Below are 23,761 nucleotides of genomic sequence, written 5' to 3'. Positions count from 1 at the left end.
CAACTGTTGTGTTTAGAAAACTTAGAAAATATTGTAGTCCTCATTTTAAAATGAAAGTTATATAGATATATAATAATTTCTTGTTTTTCATTCAGAACTATTTTGCAGAATGACTTGTCACAGCCTGACATTGAAATTTTAAAGCCAGTCAACATGCTTTTGTCCATTCAACGAAATTTATCAGCAACATGGTATATGCAACTTCCAGGGATGGAGATAACAGGAAAACTAAAACCTATGCAGGTATGTGTTTGTTATTAAGTGCATGACATTTATAAGGTAGGCTTTCACTTTCATCAGAATGCAGTTATGATGATATAGTATAGTAAAAAAGGAAGTTTTGTTAACTGCATGTGAAGAAGCTCTTATTTCCCATACTGTCTTTATTTTTCATTATAGTTAGATACTAACTTGTGAAGCATGTAAGGGTAGCAGTGCTTATGATGATGTAGTCAGAAGGCTATGTATCAGCTCACTGGAGAGGGTGAGACTGGTAGTCTTGGAATGTAGGAAGTGTGTGTGTGTGTGTGTGTGTGTGTGTGTGTGTGTGTCTGGTAGTCTTGGAATGTAGGAAGTGTGTGTGTGTGTACACAGCTGTTGATGCCAAACAGCAAGATTGGGTTACAAAGGAGAGACTAAAGAAATAGCAATTGAGTTGCTTAGTTTTATTTTGAAATTTATTTGTGATCATTTTAGAGCTGGTTTTGTTCTAAAATGGGAAGAGTCAGAAGAGCAAAATTCTACTAGGAAAAAAATTAAAATCAAAGCTTGCTGTGGAAATGAAAGATATTGGGTGTTATATAAGAAGGAATTATCAAATTATGTCTGTTCAGGGTATCCATGGCATCATTTTAGTTCTAGAGTTATACAGATGCCTTCTCTCTCTCTCCCTCCCTCCCTCCCTCCCTCCCCCCTCTCTCCCCTCTCTCTCCCTCTCTCCCTTTCTCTCTCTCTCCCCCTCCATTGGTCACAGGGCTTGAATTCAGGATCTGGGTACTATTTGAGCCGCAGCTCCATTTCTGGCTTTTCAGTGGTTATTTGAAGATAAGAGTCTCATAGGGACTTTTCTGCCTGGGCTGGTTTCAAACCATGATCCTCAGATCTCAGCCCCCTGAGTAGCTAGGATTAGAGCTGCCAGAGCCTGGCTTATCTTCTCTCTTTCTTTCCTGCAAAGGGGACTAATATTTGTCCTGTTCAGTAATTGTATAATTACAAAGCAGAATTAAAACTAAATGTCTGTCTGAAGAGAATGAGGATAAAATGATAGATCAATACATGGACATTATAAAGTACATAAAGAAAAGCACACGAATCTGTCTTGAACATAAAATGTAAATTGCAGCTGGAGGCTGGTGGCTTATGCTTGTAATCCTTGCTACTCAGTAGGCTGAGATCTGAGGATCAATGTTCAAAGCCAGTCCAGGCAGAAAAAGCCATGAGAATCATATGTCTGGTTAATCATCTAAAAACCAGAAGTAGAGCTATGGCTCAAAGTGTGCTAGCTTTGAACAAAAAAGCCCCAGGACAGTGTCCAGGCCCTGAGTTCAAGCCCCATGACCAGCACTCCCCTCACTCCAAATACATTGCAACATGGTAACTATAATTGCATATTATATGAAATTTTGCCACAAGCTAGGCACTGCTACACTCACACACAGGGCAATAAGAAATGGAAAGTATTCATAGTAATTATAAAATTAGGATAGTATCTGAAGATGAAAGAAGGGATATGGAATCAGCTCTTTAAAGGGAAAGATGTGAAGGAATTATAACAACCTAGAGGTATGAGAGCACTGAATGGTAAGCAAGCAGGGGAGGATTATAACATTGTTGGCATCATTTCTTTTTGTCTTCGCCTTCGCCTTCGCCTTCCCCCTCCTCCTCCTCCTCCTCCTCCTCCTCCTCCTCTTCCTCCTCCTCCTCCCCCCCCTCCCCCTCCCCCTCCTCCTCCTCCTCCTCCTCCTCCTCCTCCTCCTCCTCCTCCTCCTCCTCCTCCTCCTCCTCCTCCCCCCCCTTCCCCTTCCCCTTCCCCTTCCCCTTCCCCTTCCCCTTCCCCTTCCCTGGTCATGGGCTTAGGGGTTCCTGAGCCTCTTTGTACTCAAGGCTAATACTCTACCACTTGAGCCACAGTACCACTTCTGGCTTTTCTGAGTAGTTTGTTGGAGATACAGTCTCATGGACTTTTCTTCCCTGGCTGGCTTTGAACTCTGATCCTAATATCTCAGCCTCCTGAATAGTTAGGATTACAGGTGTGAGCCACCATTTCCTGGCTGGTATCGTTTCTTTGACAGCATAGTTGTTTCTTCTGCCTTATTTATCAGTGATGTAGGTCTCTTTAAGTGCTCTGTTTCTGGTCATAGGCTAAATCAAGGCTAGAGCTAAGAAATGTCAGGGAAGATGACACCTGTAAGCTGTTTCCAGATCAGTTTGGCAATTCTTAAAGAACTGTGGGGTCATCTCCCAAAATTGTCCTTTAGTCTTACTGAAGGGTAATATATGATAGAGTTGCTGGTTTTTTTCCACATCAAACTAGAGGTGGTGATGTTTGCTGCTGTTCACCTATCACAAATGGTAATGGATCTCCAAGGAAATGCTAAGGAGTTAATGTACATCTGTTATCTGAGGACTATGGGTTGAGACAAGAAGTGTCTGACTATTCTTTTGTGCGAGCTATTTCCTTACTTTCATTTAAACGGGATTAGATTTCCCTGACTATAGGGACCTAATTTGGAGGACACAGGTTATGGCATTCATAGAAGAAGGTACATGCATGCATGTTTCTGTGAATTTATGTACAAGTGCTTACAACAAGTTTTTGGGCAACGAGGTTTATAGGGGAAATTTACTAAAGTCAAAGATAAGAGACTTATAAATCAGATAAAGTGCTGATTCTAGCTGTATTTGTTGCAATTGCTTCATGCTGATCTGAAGCCCTCTGAGAAAGCACTATAATTTCTGTTTTAAAGCTAAAAAAGGGCTTGAATTGAAGAAGCTGCAACACTTGGGCCACAGCACAGCTTGAAAGTAGTAGAGCAGATACTGATCTGCCTGACTCAAACCTTTACCTTTTTGTCTTTTTATTATACATAGCCTCTTATAAAGGCAAAATACGGACAAGATACTGCCATCCTAATATGTGTATTGGCTTAAAAATACACTGTAGATGCATTTGTTACTCTTTATTCTATGACATGTTATTTTTGGGTAACTTAAACAAATGTCTTATGTATGACCACACACAAGTGTAGTGAGAATAGAGGGAAAGAGCAATATCTTTTTACCAATGGGTAGAGACCAGACTCTGAACAGTACTTTTCCCCCATTGAGTTGGGAGGAAAGTAAAGTAGGAGAAGCTGGTGCTGGGCAAGAACAGATGCAAGATGGAGTTGGGACAGAGAAGAGGAGTGAAGCTCAGGTCCAGAAACAGGATGGCAGGAAGACTGCTTAGATCCCAGAGGCAGAAACTGGGCTGTGGATGGAGGCAAAGTTTGTTCACACACAAGAAAAAAAATGACTCATAACTGACATTTGTGGCCCCCATTGCCTGTTCTTCCCTCATTCACCCATCTTCCACTCCCCAGCCCCCACAAAAACAATAAATGAGCTGGGCCAAAGTAGCACGTACTCGTAATCCTAGCTACTTGGAATGCTAAGGAGGACTGTGGTTTGAGCCCAGCCTGGGCAGAAAAATATGAGTTTGGTGTGATGCATTCCACTTGTCATCCCAGCTCTGATGGAAAGGCTGAAATGGACAGGTCTTTGTCCAGGACAGGAAGGGAGACCCCAGCTCCAAAATAGTCAGCGCAAAGGGCTAAAAGCATGGCTCAGTGGTAGAACACCTGCCTAACAAATACAGGGCCCTGAGTTCAAAAACCAGAAAAACCACCATTAAGAAGAAAAAAACCCACTTAATTGAAGAAACTATAAATGAAGACATAATTACAATATTTAGGGCCTTTATTACTTAATGTTAATGTCACTGGCTGTTTCTAGGTTGCTCTCAGTGAAGATGACTTATCAGTTTTAATGAAAATTTTGCTGGAAAATCTTGGAGAGGCTTCTTCACAGACAAGTCCTACACAATCTGCACAGGAGGCTGTAAGAGTAAGAAGAGATATTCCCAGTGGACCTGACTGTCTCAAAGGTAGAAACTGATGAAGCTTTTTGTGTTAATTGTTAAAAATTTTTATGTTTATATGTCAGTGTCATATTTGTATTTACTTTAGTCCAGCATAATGTGGTATGAAAAGCCTCAATAATATACTGTTTACTATGTGTATTCAGCTGGAGCTTGGACTGGGAATAGGGCTGGAGTTGTGGTTGCCTTTTGGAACTGGCACAGGGACATGTCCAGGACATGGGGATGATCATTTGTTCTTGCCAAATGATGCATGTTTACCCTTGACTTGTGAAAGCTGAATTTGCTGAATTCCCCATGCACTAAGTGGTTTTGTTTGAGAGAAAAAGAAAGCACAAACAGGATGTTACGATCTAAAATAATTCAGTTCAGAGAGAAAAAGACTGGAGCGTGATGATTAAGCCATGAGAAAAGAAGGTGTGCTTTTCATACTAACAACTTTATTTACCTAGCTTTGTCAGAGAATGTGGTAGTGAGGTACATCAGGGAGTTTTTCACATGATTAAAACTGAAGTGTTTTAGAGAACTGAACCTTTTAAATTCAGCCTTTGTTAAATGATAATTTTTCTAAAACATAAGGTTCATCTTAATATATAAAATATAATTTCACTTCTTTTTTTATTTTTTTTTCTTTATTTTTTTGAGACATGGTCTCAAAAAGCCTCTTCTCAAACTTGAAGTCCTTATACCTCATATTCCCAAGTATTGGATTATAGCTGTGTAACACCATATCTGGTTTTGTATTGTTTAAGGTCATTTATATGAATAGCAGATGTTTAATTAGAAAGTAGCTTATTAGACTTATGACTAATAAGAGGTAAAATGGCCCTTGTCTTCAGAATAACTGGTCCGAGGCTAAATTTATAATCTCAGACCACCAGCTCAATTGGTAAAACTGCCAGTGGCTAGACTATTGTTCCTGTAATTAGGCCAGATCTGTTTTAAAATTACACGAAGAAATGACTGCCATCATGTGTGTGGTAAGGTTTCTGGTAAGTATAGAAGTGGAGGTCGCATAAGCTTGATCATGTCAACATCTTTTAGGTTAGGCCTCTTGCTGCCATGTATACAAATGCTAGATATCTAGGCTGTTAAAGTCAGACTGGCACTGTGCAGAGACATAATCTGATCAGCTGTGATCAGATTTGTGTCACTATATGTCCACTATATGTCCATTGTTGCATTTTGGAAAATTTGAGGTTAGATGTGAGCTACCATGATGAGGATTAGAATATAAATTATTTTTAGAAAAAGTAGAGAATGGGCCAGGTGCCGGTTGCCTCATGCCTGTAATACTGGCTACTCAGGGGCTGAGATCTGAGGATCGCAGTTTGAAGCCAGCCCTGGCAGGAAAGACCATGAGTCTCTTCAATAAACCACTCAGAAAACCAGAAGTGGTGCTGTGGCTTAAGTGGTAGAGCACTAGCCTTGAGCTGAAGAGCTGAGGGACAGCGCCCAGGCCCAGAGTTCAAGCCCCATGACCGACAAAAAAGAAAAAGTAGAAAAATAAATTTAAGGTTTTCCAAGTTGGAGAAGCTCTACAATGTTAAGATTATGTAGGCTTTTTTTTTTTTTTTACTAATTTAGAAGACAAGAGTTTTCTATAGATTAGCCACAAAGTAGAGGTAATCTCCCAGAGGATTATACAATTTCTTTGTAAGAGTGATAGCATGATTATTTTGTCTCTTGCCTATGTAAAGATGAGAGAAAAGACTGTCCTATTTTGAAGTCCCTTTTACCTCACAATTCCAAAGTCTCCTCCATCTATCATATTTGATCTCTGACTTTCCTATATTGACTTTTATTCTTATAAAGTTGATAAATTGTATAAAAGTTAATTAAAACTAATGGGAAGTACACCAGAAGATCTTTTACTGTAAAACAATGTGTATGATGTTTTTGTGCCTTAGTTCCACAATTCCTTGAGAACGATTTAAATAAAATTCCTTGAGAACGATTTAAATAAAATTCCTTGATACTTATAAACTATAATAATCAGTCTTATTTCAGAAGAACTTTTTTGGGGGGTGGGGGTGGGGTGGGTTGTAGGCCTAGGGCTTGAACTAAGGGCCCAGGCACTGTCTCTGAGCTTTTTTAGCTCAAGATTAGTGCACTACCACTTAAACCACAGCTTCATTTTCAGCTTTTTGTTTTGGTAGTTCATTGGAGATAACAGTCTCATGGATTTTCTGGCCTGGGCTGGCTTTGAACCTTGATCCTCAGTTCTTAGTTTCCTGAGAAGCTAGGATTACTAGCTACTCAGAGGAAGTTTTTAAGAAGTTATCTTGATATTGTCTGTAAGACCTCTTTTTTAACTGTCTCTTACTCTTCCAGTTTGCCCTATAATAAATATCTGTAATCATTACCACTTTTGTTGTGTGATAATATGATTTATTTTAAAATATAGAAGATATGATAACAATTCAGAGTAATTATTGTTCCAGCTTAAAATATACATAAAATAATTTGCCTACTTTTAGCTTGTGATTTTTATGTTCATGTTTGAAACATCAGAACAAGATATGACAAACTCTGAGCCCTCGGTGGACCAGAACATCACTCTTCAATTTGACTTTCATTTTGAATCCCTTTCTGTCATCCTTTACAACAATGATATCAATCAGGTATGTAGAAATTTCTGTAACTAGACATAAATCCTTAACAGTTTTAGTTGGTACTTTTTGATGTAAATATTTATTTAAAATTTTCATAGATCTACAAATTTCTATTTGTTTTGCAAAATGTACGTGGTTCCAATTCTGGTTTTCTGATCTTACTATGTTAACAAAATTATTTAGGATTTTTTTTCAAGTAACCTTAGCACCAAAACACATTTTAATTTATTGCTAATAGAGAAATTTTATATGTGTGTGACTGATTATATGTTCAGCTTATTATGCTGGTAACTATAACTATTTAAAAGAAATAATTGAATGGTGGCTTTGGAGCTTCAGATTTTTTTTGTTTGTTTTGGTTGGTTGTGGGGTCTGAACTCTGGACCTAGTCACTGTCCCTCAGCTCTTCAGCTCAAGGATAGTGCTCTACCACTTGAGCCACAGAACCACTTCCAGCTTTTTCTGCTTATATGGTGCTGAGGAATTGAACCCAGGGCCTCGTGCATGCAGCCTCGTGCATGCAAGGCAAGCACTCTACCACTTAGCCACCTTCCCAGCCCCTAGATGATGATTTTTAAATGCATGATAATCCATGGTATATAAGCATGAATTAGGTTTCTATTGAATAAATGTTACATTTATATGAAGAATACCCAGATAAAGAATTGAAAATAAAAGGTTTATTACCATATTGATGAATATAGAGCTAAATAATGTGTCAGTGGTATTTTGGAATGCTATTTTTTAATATAATATTTAATATTTTTGTCATGCCATGTTAATATTCATACTACATGTCATATAATTTATTTGCAAGTAGTATGTATGTTAATGTTTATTTTATATGCAAATTTATATTTTGCTTTCTTAAAAATTAGAATATTCCTACATTGATACTATTGAGCCTTTTGCTAATATCTGCCATTGTGTGATGGACTGCCCAAGTTTCTAATGTTTATTCTTCACAAAAACATAAGAAAATAACCTTACAGACAAGAAACAGTTAAATACACTATTTATTTTGCTAAGATTAGTGAATAATTAGATTAAATAATCAATTTCATTATTTCATCATCTAATGGTTTCCCAGAAGGAAAGTTCAGTGTCTTTAATGAGTCTCATGAAACTACTTTCAGCTTCCTATTCTGTTGAATATGTGAGCTTTTCCTTACAGGAAAAACAACAAAAACAACAACAACATTCATTGGCTCCAAATGGTGTATATCAGTAACTGTATTAGGAAACACTTAAGTGTTTACTGATGATCTTATTTGCATCAAACTACATATCAGATTACTTTTTACACATTAATCATTATTGAATATATGCATGTATGTATTTATTAGTGTGCCTTTCTATATACTAACAGACGTGTATTACTTTTTATATATTTTAGTCTTCATCTAATATTCATGAGATTGATTTGCATGTAGGCTCTGAATGAGAAGTATATTTAAAAGTAACTATAGGGTTATATTTAAAGATAATTCTTTTGTTTATAAAATGTACCATAGGAGTCCACACTTTCATTTCATAATGACAGTTTCCGTCTTGGTGAGCTCACGCTACACTTGATGGCCTCTTCAGGGAAGATGTTCAAGGATGGCTCATTGGATGTCAGTCTGAAACTTAAAACATGCACCCTTGATGATCTCAGAGAAGGAATTGAGAGAGCAACATCAAGGTTTGTCAGATCTGAATTTGCTGTGGTTTATTGTTTGTTCTTTCTTTTTTTAACGGTTCTAAGCACTGAGAGCCTCATACTTGCTAGGCAGGTATTCTATTAGTTGAACCATTCCTTCAGATATTTTTTTAATATCTTTATTAAACATCTAACACTGTTCTCTGGCATTCCTCTGCTTAGTGTCATCAGAGGAGGTCTCTGTTCTTGGTCATATTTCCTGATTTATTGAGAAGTAGTGGTAATCTCAGATTCAGCTGATTTCACATTTAAATTTAAGGGAAGTTTACTGATAAACTGGAGTGCCATCTTAAAAATGAGAACTAAGATGATGTAAGTGTTTTAGTAATTAAATCCACATGGATGATATGTTGACAATATTTTTCATATTGTCTCCAGTATTAGGTAGGATCTTTGTTTTAAACAAATCCTTAAGATTATGGATCTTTTTTTGTTGTGTTCATTTTATCCATGTCTTTGAAAGAGTTCTGCTAAATTTCTCTTTTTGAACATTAAAAACATTTTATTCTTTATATTACATAAAAGCAAAACTAAGGTACCTCTTATGTGTTGTACATATCTAGTTTTCCTGGTATATTTGAAAAGGATCCTGGAGTTGGATTAGGTCACTGTTCACTCACATTCCTTATTCCTCTGAATCACCAGGGGAGGATTTGTTTTGCTTTTCTTTAGATACTGATTCCTGGCTCATGCTTTATCTACAGCAGTAAATTAAGAACAATAGTCCTTTCAGAACTTATAAATGATAAACAAAGGTGGGGGACATGGGAAGGGATTGGAAGGGGAGACAAAGAAGGAGGCAACAATGCTTGATAAGAAATGTACTCATTACCTTGCTCATGTAATTGGAACCCCTCTTTACGGTGTTTTCCCAATAAAAAAAAATGATAAATATTTTGAGTCCATTGATTTTCTTAGATTGTGGTTTTAAGAAGTATTTTTTAAACTTGATTTGAAGTTTAAAAGTTTTGGACAACTGAAAATCCAGGCTCAATTTGCTTCACTGGTAAATGTTATAAAATGTTTAAGCCTGAGCATAACAGCTTTCCTTTGGAAATAAAGGTTTATTGTTTGTTCTTTCTTTTTTTAGTGATTCTAAGCACTCAGAGCCTCATACTTGCTAGGCAGGTATTCTATTAGTTGAGCCATTCCCTCAGATTTTTTTTTTAATATCTTTATTGTAAATGTGATAAACAGTGGGGTTACTGTTACATAAATAAGGTAAGGAATACATTTATTTTTAAACACTTTTACACCCTCCCTCATTTTCTCCCACTTAACTCTCCACCCACCCTACCCCCTTGCTAAATTTCTTTGGTTTTAACAGAAATAGAATCCATAGCATAATCATATTATTAATCCATTCAGAAAATTACTATGTGAAGATACATATAATATATGTAGGAACATTGATATCTGTAACTTCAGTAGCCTAATGATCTTTGTATCCCTTTTTCATATAATAAAACAAAATGTCTTCATTTTTAGGCAGAAACTCTATTTCCACTTGAACTTGGATTCCATTGAATATTTACTGGGTTCTGCTGAGCTCTGTGTCTAAGAATAAATAAACCAGGAGAGTAGAGTATGCTGTCATGGAACTAGTTTTTCTGTTTGCAAATTTTATATTCAGAGCTTCCTCACCAAGGGTGATAAATGTCATTATCTGTTTGGAAGCCTGATTTTCCCAGGAAGATAGCAACTACCATTATTGACACTGATAAATACCTGCTGATTTGTGCTGCTTTGAATACTTTTATAATCAAATTATATGGGATGATGTTTGAACACAATGTCCTTCAGCAAAGTTGCATATAATAAAATAAGGAGGTTATCTTACATTCTGTGATTCCATATTCGTATGATTTGCTAATTGTCCAAATTCATTTCTAATAATCATTTGTTTCTCTAGTATTGTGTTGTAATTGTAAAATTCTGTTATTGCTTAATTACATGTATCTTAGTTTGGAAATTAGTTGACTGTGTCTTGATTTTTCTAATTGAGTAATTAGAATTCAGTTACTTTGTCCTATTTTCTATGCAGATTAAAAATGGAAAGGTGAAAGATAGACTATTAATGTGTAGGAACATTTTCATGATTTTTGTTATTTTAGTAGGAGTAAGCTAATGAATAGTATATATGTTTTCAGGATGATTGACAAGAAGGATGACCAAGATAACAACCGTTCTATGATTGATATAAGTTACAAGCAAGACAGAAATGGAAGTCAAATTAATGCTGTTCTTGACAAGCTGTATGTATGTGCCAGTGTGGAGTTTCTGGTGACTGTGGCAGATTTCTTCATCAAAGCTATGCCTCAGAGTCCAGAAAATATGGCAAAAGAAATACAGATCCCATCAAGACAGACGGCACCTGGAAAAGCAAAGATAGAGAAAGGTTAGCCAAATTTACCTGTAGTAGATAACAACTTGTGTATCTCAACAAAAATGGCAGATAGGAAAAGATAAGTGAAAAATGAGAAAGTAAAATTAGGCTTTTAGATGTAAAAGTATTCCATGTAAAAATTTTAATAAGAAAACTTTTTGTTGTTTTTGCTGTCCTTGAGCTTTCTTGCTAAAGGTAGCACTCTACCACTGTGAGCCACAGCTCCACTTCCAGTTTTCTATGGTTAATTAGAGATAAGAATATCATAGACTTACTTTTCTGCCCAAGCTGGCTTTGAACAGCTGTCCTCAGATCTCAGCCTCTTGAGTAGCTAGGATTTAAGAAATGAGCCACTAGCGCTTGGCCATAGCAAACATTTTAAAGAGAGATGTATGATAGAAATATATTAGACTAGAGACCAGGGAAGTCTGTTCTGCTCCTGACTGCGCCATTCAAACTTTTTATTCATCTAGAAACACGGAAACACGGAGTTAATCTGGGACAGTATTTAGTCACCTATTTTGTTTTGTTTTGTGCTGGTCTTGAGGTTGAACTCAGGGCATGGATGCTGTCCCTGAGCTTTTCTTCATACTGTTCTACCACTTGCGCCATAGCTCTCATTTTGGCTTTTGGGGGGTTATTGGACATAAGAATCTCGTGGACTTTCCTATCCAGGCTGGCTTTAACCTACGATCCTCAGATCTCAGCCTCCTGAGTAGCTAGGATTATGCCATGAGTCACTACTGCCTGGCTTATCACCTTTTTTGGACTAGGTGTGTGCTAAAGCTATTTTCATTTCTTCACTCCCAAGTAGATTAGTAATTTTCTTTGTTAAAATGGTGTTTTTAAGGTCAGGCATTATTTTTTCCAACACAAAAGCCAGAAAAATTGGGAAGCAGGTATTTATTGGCAAGATGAGAATATCATTTTTACATTTTTTAAAATATTTCTTAAATAGTCCTATCTGATAGCTGTGCATTCATTTATATAACAGATTTGTTTATACCACAGACTTTATGATACTGACTATGGTTTTTTAGGTTAAACTAGTAAATTTGTGTATCTGTTTTCTTCAGAGTCTCTTTGCCTCTTCCTGGTATTTTTCCATCTATTTTTCTCCTTTTTCCTTTGCAATATTGGATAATATGTCCTCGTGTATGTATATAGGTTCACACTGGGTAGGTAATTTGTCCTCATCTTTGTACATGATTTCAACCAAAAGAACTTCAAAAAAAGATTATTTCTGATAGACCCAAGCGGAAATTGTCTTTTTAGGACAGGATTCAGACTGTATTTTATTATACAGTTAGCATTGGGTAAACCATCATTGCATTATTAGTATTAATCAGCCAGGTATTAATATTAATTTCATGATAGACATTAGAGAAAAATATTGAGAACAATTTGTAGATAACATATAGTCAAGTGAAGATTTTCTTTAAACCTTTTCTGGTCCTTGTTTTTGTTTCTTCAGATGATTCTGTGAGGCCAAATATGACTTTGAAGGCCATGATCATAGATCCAGAAGTGGTGTTTGTTGCCAACCTGACAAAGGCCGATGCCCCAGCTCTGACAGCTTCCTTTCAGTGTAACCTCTCTCTGTCAACGTCCAAACTTGAGCAGATCATGGAAGCTTCTGTGAGAGACCTGAAAGTGCTCGCTTGCCCTTTTCTCAGAGAAAAGAGAGGCAACAACATTACCACAGTAAGAATCACCTTGGATCCTGCTCTTGAAGACTGGCAGAAATGGTTGATTCATAGAATCATAGAGTATGAGAGTTCTGCAGCACTTGAGAGATCATTTACTGCAAATTTGATAGATTTTGGTTCCAGTGATGTTAAGTGACTTAGACATGGCTGCTAGTGACAGAACTAGGGATTGCCTCCAGACTCGTTCTCGCTTTCCCTCCCTCCCTCCCTCCCTCCCTCCCTCCCTTCCTTCCTTCCTTCCTTCCTTCCTTCCTTTCTTCTTGTTTTTTTCTTTCTTTCTGTCTGTCTGTCCTGGGGTTTGAACTCAGGGGGTGCTGTCCCTGAGCCTTTTTGCTGAAGGCTATCATTCTACCACATTGAGCCCCACCCAGCTCCACTTCTGATTTCAGCTGGTTGATTGGAGATGAGTCTCACTAATGGGGGCTCGGAAGGTGGCTCAGCGATAGAGTGCTTGCCTTGCATGCATGAGGCCCTGGGTTCGATTCTCAGCATCAAATAAGCAGAAAAAACCCGAAGTGGTGCTGAGGCTCAAGTGGTAGAGCACTAGCCTTGAGCTGAAGAGCTGAGGGACAGTGCCCAGTCCCAGAGTTCAGGCCCCACAACCTACCAAAAAAAAAAAAGAGTCTCATTACATTCCTACTGGGGCTGGCTTGGAGCATTGATCCTCAGATATCAGCCTACTTGAGTAGGATTACAGGCATGAGCTACCAGTGCCCTGCTAGTTTTCTTTTTAATAGACAATCTTCTGTTAAATATTATTTGAATTTATTCTACCACATTGTTCACTGTATTATACCCAGTGGGTGTGTGAATAAATATTTAGGTCTGGAATGGAAAATTTCAGGTGGAGTTGTGCAAACAAAAGCAATGGTATTTTCCATTATTAAAGTCAATTTCAATTACATTTTCACATTATTATTGAAAATATGATTTTAGCTAATTACCATACCACTTAGTTTTTAATGTTAAAATGATAATTTTTTAAGAGAGTCATTATTTGACTAACCTACAGGGTTATTTTAAATTTAAAATATTTATACACCTAGTGGTTTGCATATAGCACTGCAGTTCTGGTCTGAAATAGTCTGACAGATCTTTTGACATGTCACAGAAAGCTTATAGTAGTCACTCCATTGAAACCATCTCCTAATTTTTATAAATGATAGTTATTCTATACTTCATACCCCATTTAGTTCACAGGAAAGGTTATTTTATTTCTTTAGTGATACATAAGAATATAGGCTTCATTATTGTAAAGGTTTGAAAGGTATCTTTTATGGTATTCAAGATTCCCTGTTTATTCAAGATAAACTGCTTATTTACCTACCTTAATATTATCATTAGTTAATTTTTATAGGTATGTTGATACTGTATTTTCAAAATGTCACTTAAAAGTTATTTCAGTTGAAGGAAAACTTTATAGAGTTTTGATTGTAAATGTCCATCAGTAGTACCTATGAATATGAAGTGAATTAATTTACCAGATCTGGTTAGAGTCCTTTGACTTATCCTAGTGCAGAAGACAACCTCATAAGAGATTCGTATTAATTTATTTTGCTATTTTGCTTTATTAGTAGACTATAAATGTTAAAAATTCTGATCAAATAACACATAGCTCTTTTAAGTACACACTATATACTTAATGGATGTATTGTTAAGGAATTGTGAACTTCACTTTTATTTGTTCCTAGGTCTTACAGCCCTGCTCGTTATTTATGGAAAAATGTACATGGGCCTCAGGAAAACAAAACATAAATATTATGGTTAAAGAATTTATAATTAAGGTCAGTGCCTGTTACTTCTGTTGAGTGTAAATTCTTTTGTTTCCTCCCATAACTCCAGCATTATGCTAGTCACATATTCAATCATTAAAGTATTTCCAACATTAACATACACCTTTAAAGACTTTATTAGCATATGCTAGTTGTGTAATGGAGATTTCACAATGATATTCCCATACACACATCCATTGTATGCGAATCAAGCTCACTCCCTCTATTTGTCTCCCTAGCCCTTTGCCCACTTCAAGAATAATTCACTAAGTTTTATTAAAATATGTTAGTTTTAATGCAAGTATTTATTTTTATCTTCTGTAAGAGACTACTTATTATGTATAAGTGATTGGGGTAGTTTTCTCAGTTTCTTGTATAGTTGGGGAGCTTGAGCTGGAAGGGAGAGAGAAGACATAGGATGGGAAGAAAAAGGAGAAAGGAGAGGCTGGAGAGGTGAAGTTGCAATTGCTTTTATGCAATAAATCCTTTTTGGCCTTTATTTATTCATAATTTGGCCCAAATTAATAATTTGATTATTCTACTTATCAAAATATCTGTAATGGCAGACACATATTAGAAATAATAGGGAATTTCCTTTTTTAATCTCACCCTTAAAGTATTGAAAAAATGATCTCTAGTCTTTAGTGGCCTTCAGGTATTTTTTGGTGATAGTACTATGGTTTGAACTTGTTATACTTATTAAGCAAGTGCTTTACTACATGATCCACACTCACAGTCTTCTTTAGAGTACCTAGCACTTTTTAACTGAACTGGCCTCTGACCATGATTCCTAGGTACCTAGACCTACACATCACATAGCTGGGGTTGTTATAGGCATGTTCTTCTTCACCTGGCCACATTTATATTATTGAAAACATGACCATTTTCAGCTAGAAATGGACAATATAGAACACTTTATGAAGTTCACTTTTTCTTTCTATCTCAAGGATGAAAAATGTGATGATTTATACCAGTAATGGTAATAACTTTATTTGTTTTTTGGGGGTTTTTTTGGGTGGGGTCGTGGGGCCTGAACTCTGGGCCTGGGTGCTGTTCCTGAGCTCTTCAGCTCAAGGCTAGCACTCTACCATTTGAGCCACAGCGCCACTTCTGGCTTTTTTCTTTTTGCTTATGTGGTGCTGAGGAATCGAACCCAGGGCCTCATGCATGCAAGGCAAGCGCTCTACCACTGAGCCACCTTCCCAGCCCCAATAGCTTTATTTGTATAGGTTAGTGGCCAGTAGGAATTGAACTAAAGCTTAACCTAATTTTATTTCAGGTATCATGGAAATGAAAAGTTTTTTCTCAATTGAAAAAAAAATCAGTGGGTTGCCTTAAATTTTTTCTAATAGATTATTTTCTCAAAAATGCAGAATAATAAAGGAAGACAACTCTGAATTTGTGTGAATTAGATGAAGTACTTGAAGTACATTTTATAATTTAGTAAATAATTTTTCAGCTCTTACTATGTATAAAAAAATCTGTAAAAGGCATTATAAATAAATGATCCCTGCCACTGAACAACTCTAGGGCCCATGTGGGAGAAGGAAGTAAATCAGTAATACAGCTGTCAGTGCTCGGGTCTGTGTAAGGTGCTATTGGGAGCATGGCAAAGGGCCCTATGTCAGCCCAGGACTTTAGGAAATGCTCTCTTTTTGTAGGTCTTTTTGAACTGAGTTTGAAAAGTCAGTGGAGGTTAGATAGGTTTATCCACACAACTGATAGTATGATAAAGGCAGAGGGGTGAAAAAGTTCCTTAAGAAGTTGGAGGCTGGTCTTACATGGTTAGGTGGATGTGTGAGAGATTAGTGGGACTGGGAGCATTCATTGTAGATGACAGTTGACGTGAATTAGGAAAGTGCCAGATGGAGACTCTTTTCACTGATGTAAATGCATCTTTTAGCATATTAGATAAATAAATATTGTAAAAGTGAACAGTAGAAGAATCCTTTTGAATTACTTGGCCTTGTTATTTCTCAACCTTTGGGTTACTCTAGTTGGTTTCATAAGGGCAAGCTCATAGAGAGATTTATGCACCAAACCAAAGAGAGTTTGAATGTTATCCTGACAGTTCTGGGAAGTTGCTAAAGATTTTAAGCAAAGAATTAAGTTCCCAACCTAATATATTTAAATTTACTTTTAAACTTCTTTATTGCATATTTATTAATTTTCATCTGGGAAAGACAGTATTTTTCTGCTTCCCTTTTTAAAGATTTCACCCATAATTCTTAATACTGTGATGACAATTATGGCTGCTATGTCACCAAAAGCAAAAGAAGATGAATCAAAAGAGACGTCTGAAGAAATGGAAAATCTTTGGAGCATCAGATCTATTAATGATTATAACTCTTGGTTTCTTGGTGTTGATGTGGCAACAGAAGTAACAGAACATTTCAGAGACATTGAGCATCCAATGATAGAAGAAAATTGTGCAGTTTCTGTGGAGTCCATTCAAGTTACCTTAGAGTGTGGACTTGGGCATCGAACTGTGCCTTTATTATTGGCAGAGTCTAAATTTTCAGGAAATATTAAGAACTGGACTTCCTTGATGAATGCTGCTGCTGACATGTCACTGCAGGTATGACCATATCACTTAGTATTCCAGAGCCAACTTCTTGAAAGTACAAGCACAGTGGGGTTGGTTGGAAGTATGGCTCAGCTGGCAGATGAACAGCCAGTGGGAGACAATGTCAGGTACTGAGTTCGAATTCTGGTCTCAGACTTAAAAACAAAAGTACATGTGTAAAATTAAGATAAGAACTTTTGTTGCTTTTGCATGGCTACAAGTATTTATATGAATACGTAATGTACTCTACATTTAGTTTGTTGATGTGTGAGATTTTTTTTTTTTAATTCTGGTATTAGGTCTTGAATTCAGGGCCTGACACTGCCCCTAAGCTTTTTTCAATTGAGGTAAGAGCTCTACCTATTGACCCACAGCTCTACTTCCAGCTTTTTAAAAAATTGTAGATAAGCGTCTCACAGACTTTCCTGGCTAGGCTGACTTTGAACTGCAATCCTCAGATCTTAGTCCCCTGATTAGCCGCTGGTACCTGGCTGATGTATGAGAATTTTTAAGGAAATTGTTGCTAAGTAATTAATGGCTACCAAGTGAGAATAAAGAGAAATACACCACTTATCTATCTATATATATGTAGATATACAAATACATATGTGTGTCTATATATACATATATATAGTGTTCTCAGTTTTAAAAATGGCAACTGATATATATATATATGTATACATAAAACATTAATCTTTTTTGTCTGTTGGGTGTAGTTATATAATTCGAGTAAAGGACTGACTGACTAAATTTTGTGCCTTTTCAGGTTCACTATTACAATGAGATCTATGCTGTCTGGGAGCCGCTGATTGAGAGAGTAGAAGGGAAGAGACAGTGGAATTTAAGGCTTGATGTAAGGAAAGCTTATAGAACAACTTTGTACAGAGTGACACTACATTCACTAATACATTTTAATATAATGATTTTCAAGATTTCATGTAGGATCCTTAAAGACCTTTCAGAAGGCTCATGTGGTTAAAAATAACTTTCCATACTAATGTTGATACTTTTTATATATTTTGCATTCATATTTTTCATGAACATACAATAGGGTTTTTCAGGAGCCACACAAATGGAATATTGCAACAGATGTAGTAATAGAGCAGAAATGAGACTCCATCTGCCGATGTTAGATTAGTAAATGCCTTTCACTATATTTTTTAGCTATTTTTCTTTAAAATTTATTTCTATTAGAATATAACATTTAAAAATGAATATTGAAATATTTCTCAGTTTTCATTTCTAATATAGTTTATATTGATAGATAAAAGTCAACATAATACAGAGTTAAGATACTCAGTGAGACAAAAGAATCTTGAGAATTGCTATTCTAGTTCATGAACTCTTTTCTACTGTTTATGATATTTCTTGAGAGCACTTGGGATAGTTACCAAAGCATGTTTTCCAGATTAACAGGAATGACTGTTCCCTATTATTAGATTGTGACAGCATTATAAGGAGTCACATACTGATGTAGCAGATCTTTTGATAAAAGAGGAGAACTCACCTAAATTGTGTCCCAGTTCCTTTTCTGAAGTGGAAATGTTTCTGGCCTACCTCTCTACATCCTCAGGATTATTTTACAAAGATTTCAAATGCTGTTAGAACCTTTTGAAGGTGAAGTGATTTGGTGTATACATGCTATCCCATGATGGAAAGCTCATATATTTCCTCCTTTACTATTGCAACCCAATAAGGCTATTTATACTGAAAAATAGTGCTTTTAGAAAACAAACCTAACTGGGATTGCACCAGATTAAATCAGATGCTAGTTGAAAGTTGATTGTACTATTTATTGTTTCTAGATTATACCTATAATAAGTAATAATTTAGGCTCACTTCAGGGTCAGTGTTGATTGTTAATCAACTCAAGAGCTCTAAGGTGTGCACAAGAGATAAGATATTGTGTTCCTTTTCCCATGCAGGCAATCCACACTAAGATAAAAATTGCTGATCTCAGTATGTTAAAGCAACTTCAGAATAGGTTTGAAAATGAGACTTTTAAGGATACTTATGTGAAACATATTTAAGAGAATTCAATACTACTGAGTTTAAAAATCTTATTAATTGGTTGATGACTTGAATTTTCTGTGTTATTTATCTTTACAGGTCAAGAAGAACCCTATCCAGGATAAAAGTTTGATGCCAGGAGATGATTTTATTCCTGAGCCACAAGTGGCAATTCACATTTCTTCAGGAGATACAATGAATATAACAATATCCAAAAGTTGTCTTAATGTTTTCAACAATTTAGCAAAAGTATGCTTGATTCTTATTTGAAATATTTCAAGTTGAATTTAAGAATGAAATGTGTGGAATTTTTTTGGAATCATAAAAGCGAGTTTCTAAAAATGTGGTCATGGTACACTGGAAAGTACACTGGAAAACTTTGATGATGTCGATATGTTCCTTTGCAGGGTTTTTCAGAGGGTGCCGCTTCTACTTTTGACTACGCGTTAAAAGACAGAGCTCCTTTTACAGTAAAAAATGCTATAGGTATTCCCATTACAGTGCAGCCCAATGGTAACCTCAGGGTAATGGGCTCCTCTGAGAAAAGGGATGTTTACACAGTGGACATTGGTCATGATTTGGAGCTGGAATATGCCTGTGCGGAACCTTCACAGCAAGGAAAGCTGTCCACACTGAGCCGTCAAGAAAGCTCCTTCTTCACTTTCACCTTTGGTATGATGCTTCTATCTTAAGGGCATCTTAGGAATTGTTGTAGGCTGAGTTTTAATAAAGTATTTTGAAAAAAATTACTGCAGATACAGATATATTGGCAAACAATATTTCTTTTGTGGAGGGAGAAAGGGCATCTTGAATTTGAACTCAGGGACTAATAATTGGTAGGCAGGTGCTCTACCACTTGAGCCACATCTCCAGCCCTTTTAGCTTTATGTTATATTTCAGGTTGGATCTCAAGTTTTTGTCTAGAGGCAGCTTTAGATGACTTCTTCCTACCTATGGACCCATTTGATGACAGGCATGTGCTTCCACTCTCAGCTTAATGATTGAGAGTCTCACTGAGTTTTTGTATAGGCTAGCCTTGAGCCTCAGTCCTTCTAATCTCTACCTACTGAGTAGCTGGGATTACAGACAAGAGCCACTATTCACTGGAAGACAATATTGCTAAAGACTTGGAATAAATAATTGATAAACCTTTGTCTTAATGTTCTTCGAAACTTGAAAGGATTAAACTTGATTAATTTGTAAGAAATACCTGAAAAAACTAGATTATTTCTATTTCTTTGAGTTGTACAATACATAGTATACTTCAAAAAGGAAAAGAGCTCATCGAAGAGAGAAAATAACAATATTCAGAATGTCTTAAGATACTGATGATAGTGATTACCATTAAAAGAAAAAGAGACTTGCTCCATAGTTGAGAGAAGAATTAAGTTGGATTTTGTTTAATATACTCAAAAGTCCCCAAGTTGCTTTGGATCAAAAGTCTTATTTTTTTTCTTTTTTCTTCCTTACATTTTAGACAAACATTTTATAGTGATTACTTTCAGTTGTAGGGAAAACAACCTTGTTATTTTGAGATGCTCATTATTCTGACATGGACATATTGATAAATGAACATTTGACTGACATTCTCTTCACTTATGCTCTGCCTTAGTGCCACATGGATATACAGAAGTTGCAAATATTCCTGTTGCCAGACCCGGACGGCGATTGTATAATGTATGGAATCCCAATGCTAGTCACTCGGACTCTGTCTTGGTACAGATTGATGCTACTGAAGGGAACAAAGTGATCACTCTCCGCTCCCCTCTGCAGGTAGTCCCTACTGATGGATTACATTTCTTCTGTAGTGTCAGGATATTAAGTCATTCACCTGAATATAGAAGATGGTACAACTTCATTACATCAGTGCTGGAAAACAAAGATAAATAATAAATAACCTGCTTTCATAGTATTCTTTATTTTAAATGTCTGATAAAAACAATGTTGTTTGCTTTTAAGCCCATATTTATTATATATAAAGTTAATGAAGTTTTTTTCCATTTAAAGATTCAGAGTGAAGGAACAGTGTAATTATAATTGGTTGTTAAATAGGATAACACACCATTCTCTTGGTCACTTGGTATTTATTTTTTAAGAGTATTTGAAGGGAACAGTGGAGTGATCCACTCTCCTGAAAGATCTTTTCATCATTTTAATTTATATAAATATTTTCTTTTACTTTTCAGGTTTAACCAAACATTTTGACTTTTCTGTACCTTACAGGTATCAGTGTGTCACTATATTATCAGCAGAAAGACATTTCTTCCTATTTAGCTACAAATTGAGAAGGTTTCAAATTTTTTTGGATATTTTTATCTCTTTGTTATTAGCTGCAATATGTCATACTATAGTCAAGAACACTGTTTTTCTCTCTTTTGGTCCTTTTCTGTTTAATCATATGCTGCATTGAGAAAGGTTATAATGGAGAAACGCGGCTGAAATCTTCAAGAACACCACAGATTTGAAGGATAGTATTACAGACTTCAGATAAGCATTACTATGCAGTATACAGAGTATGTTTATACTTTAGTAACTTCCAGCTGCCACTTAGACATCAAGTTTATATGTTATCTGTATATATAAATACATAATGTATTCATACAAAGTAAACTTAAAACATTCTAAATATTTTTAATTGTCAATGGATATACTTTCCAGTATTGGTTTTGAAACTTTTCAGATCTAAGTGATTGTATGAAACCAATGGTTTTTAACTTATATGTCTTTTTGAAATAATTGTATATCTTTTTCTTCAACAGATTAAAAACCATTTCTCTATAGCATTTACCATCTATAAATTCGTTAAGAATGTTAAGCTATTAGAGCCCATTGGAATAGCCAAACCTGAGGAGGAGTTCCATGTCCCACTAGATTCATACAGGTAGATACTTCTTTGAATATATTATGCTATGGAATGGGACACTAGTCATTGGAGCTGGGGAAGGATGGCAAGGACAACAAATTAAAGGAGGGACTTTTAGGGATTGGGAAGGGTCCGAAGGATAGGAGGAAGAAGGGATATATGAAAATACCACGGTGAATTCCTTACTTTATACAATTAAATATGTTCATTTAAAAATAAATCATTCAAGAAGAAATTCATCTTGTATATTTTAAATTTTGTCAATTATAGATCAATTTTCTAGGAAAACCTCACATTTTATTATCTGAAGATTTATTAAGAACTAGTTTTAAGACAAATGCAGCCTTTTTATTGAACTTGTTAGCTTAGAACTCCTTATTTTGTTTTTGATATTTTAGAATGTTTAAAGATACGTATTTAATATATTTATTAGATCATCTCTGTATTGAGATGAAAAAAGTTAAGTTGTCCTTGTTTTACAGTGTTTTTGTTTTTTCCCTCCTAAAATGTTGCTCTGTGAGTTAGCTGAATAACTTTGAACAAGTTTCCTAACCTTTCTTAGCCATAGTTTCCTTGCCATAAAATAACAACAATAATACCCACTTTGTAGGGTTATTGAGAATATTTAGTGAGGTTTTTTTTCATTCTCAAAGATTTTTTTTTCCTGCTGCTTTTGCTTTTGTTTTCTGCAGAGGTCAGTTGTTTATTCAGCCAGCTGGAATCTTAGCGCATCAGTACAAACCGTCTACCACCTACATCTCCTGGAAGGAAGAACTTCACCGGAGCAAGGAGGTCAGAGGCATGTTGCAGTGCCCTTCAGTGGAAGTCAACTTTTTGCCACTCATTGTGAATACGATTGCTCTGCCTGATGAGTTAAGCTATATCAGTACCCATGGCGAGGACTGGGATCCAGCTTATATTATCCATCTTTATCCTCCTCTAACTTTGCGGAATCTCCTTCCATATTCCCTAAGATATTTACTTGAGGTATACTTCTTGCACTTCGTTTGACTCTTACTGTTGCACAAAGTGAAATTCAGTTCTGTTTGATGTTTCTTGTTGATGGTCGTGTTTTCCATAGCATACTTGGAATATTTAGTATCAAAGAGACCAAGAACTGACAGCCTCTATTGGTATCAAACATATAGTACATTTTATGTTTATTAACACATTTAAGCCTTACAGTAGCCTTCTGCAATAGACCGTTTTTCACAGAGGGATTAAATGACTGTCCACAGTCCCCTAAATAATCACTGGTAAAGTGAGCATTTAAACTAGGCAGTTTGGCTTATTGATCCCTACTACTTTTCTGTGTCTGCCATAAATTAAGAGCCTTCATCATCCCTTTGGTATTTCAGTAAAATTCCATTGCTTACAGGGGAGAAAAGAGCCAATGATAAAATAATTAATCTTACAGCTTTTACTTTAAAGTTAATATTCTAATTATTTGGTCCTAGGTCTTACTGAAAATAAAAATAATTACTACCTTAAGATATAATAAGGAAAAAAAAGGAAATGATAAGGAACATTTTCTAGTAGTGGGATATTTTAAAGTGGAAAATTCTTAGTGTTGGAACCTACATTTTTTCTTTATTTAACAGTGAGTCATTCCTAGGTTAAGAACCAAAAATGAATTAAATGAACTAAATAGTATATATACAAAAGACATTTTTAAGCTTGGTGCCAATGGCTCACACCTTGTAATCCTCACTGCCTAGAAGGCTGAAACCTGAAAGATTGTGGTTTAAAGCTAGCTTGTGCAGAAAAGTCCATGAAATTCTGTCTCCAAAATAATCAGCGAAAAGCCATGCTGAAGGCATGGATCAAGTAGTAGAGTGCCAGTTGAGCAAGTATAAGGCTATGAGGTCAAACACCATTGCTGGCAAACAAAAAATACAAGAACTTTTTAACAAGTAAGCCTGATTTATATGTTGGTTATTCGTTTTAAAAAAAATCATTTCACCTTTCTTAGAAGACATCAAAATAACTTGACATCATTT

General features: G+C 35.9%; 1 protein-coding gene across 2 annotated transcripts in view; it reads left to right on the top strand.

Moving 5' to 3' along the window:
• The window catches only part of Vps13c (vacuolar protein sorting 13 homolog C), a 148,504-nt gene that overhangs the window by 82,489 nt on the left and 42,254 nt on the right, over positions 1 to 23,761 (top strand). For both annotated transcript variants that reach the window (XM_042687770.1, XM_042687771.1), the window contains exons 45-58: positions 96 to 243; positions 3,994 to 4,144; positions 6,653 to 6,762; positions 8,268 to 8,437; positions 10,606 to 10,853; positions 12,316 to 12,545; positions 14,242 to 14,334; positions 16,535 to 16,900; positions 17,655 to 17,741; positions 18,998 to 19,147; positions 19,306 to 19,570; positions 20,511 to 20,671; positions 21,658 to 21,779; positions 22,454 to 22,748. In XM_042687770.1, the coding sequence (XP_042543704.1) occupies positions 96 to 243; positions 3,994 to 4,144; positions 6,653 to 6,762; positions 8,268 to 8,437; positions 10,606 to 10,853; positions 12,316 to 12,545; positions 14,242 to 14,334; positions 16,535 to 16,900; positions 17,655 to 17,741; positions 18,998 to 19,147; positions 19,306 to 19,570; positions 20,511 to 20,671; positions 21,658 to 21,779; positions 22,454 to 22,748 (2,596 nt within the window). The remainder of the gene's footprint in view (positions 1 to 95; positions 244 to 3,993; positions 4,145 to 6,652; positions 6,763 to 8,267; positions 8,438 to 10,605; positions 10,854 to 12,315; positions 12,546 to 14,241; positions 14,335 to 16,534; positions 16,901 to 17,654; positions 17,742 to 18,997; positions 19,148 to 19,305; positions 19,571 to 20,510; positions 20,672 to 21,657; positions 21,780 to 22,453; positions 22,749 to 23,761) is intronic.

This window comes from Dipodomys spectabilis, unplaced genomic scaffold (genome assembly GCF_019054845.1).
Source record: "Dipodomys spectabilis isolate Male_0828 unplaced genomic scaffold, ASM1905484v1 ptg000108l, whole genome shotgun sequence".
In the NCBI taxonomy this organism is placed as follows: Eukaryota; Metazoa; Chordata; class Mammalia; order Rodentia; family Heteromyidae; genus Dipodomys; species Dipodomys spectabilis.
This window is presented reverse-complemented; position numbering and strand designations above follow the sequence as displayed.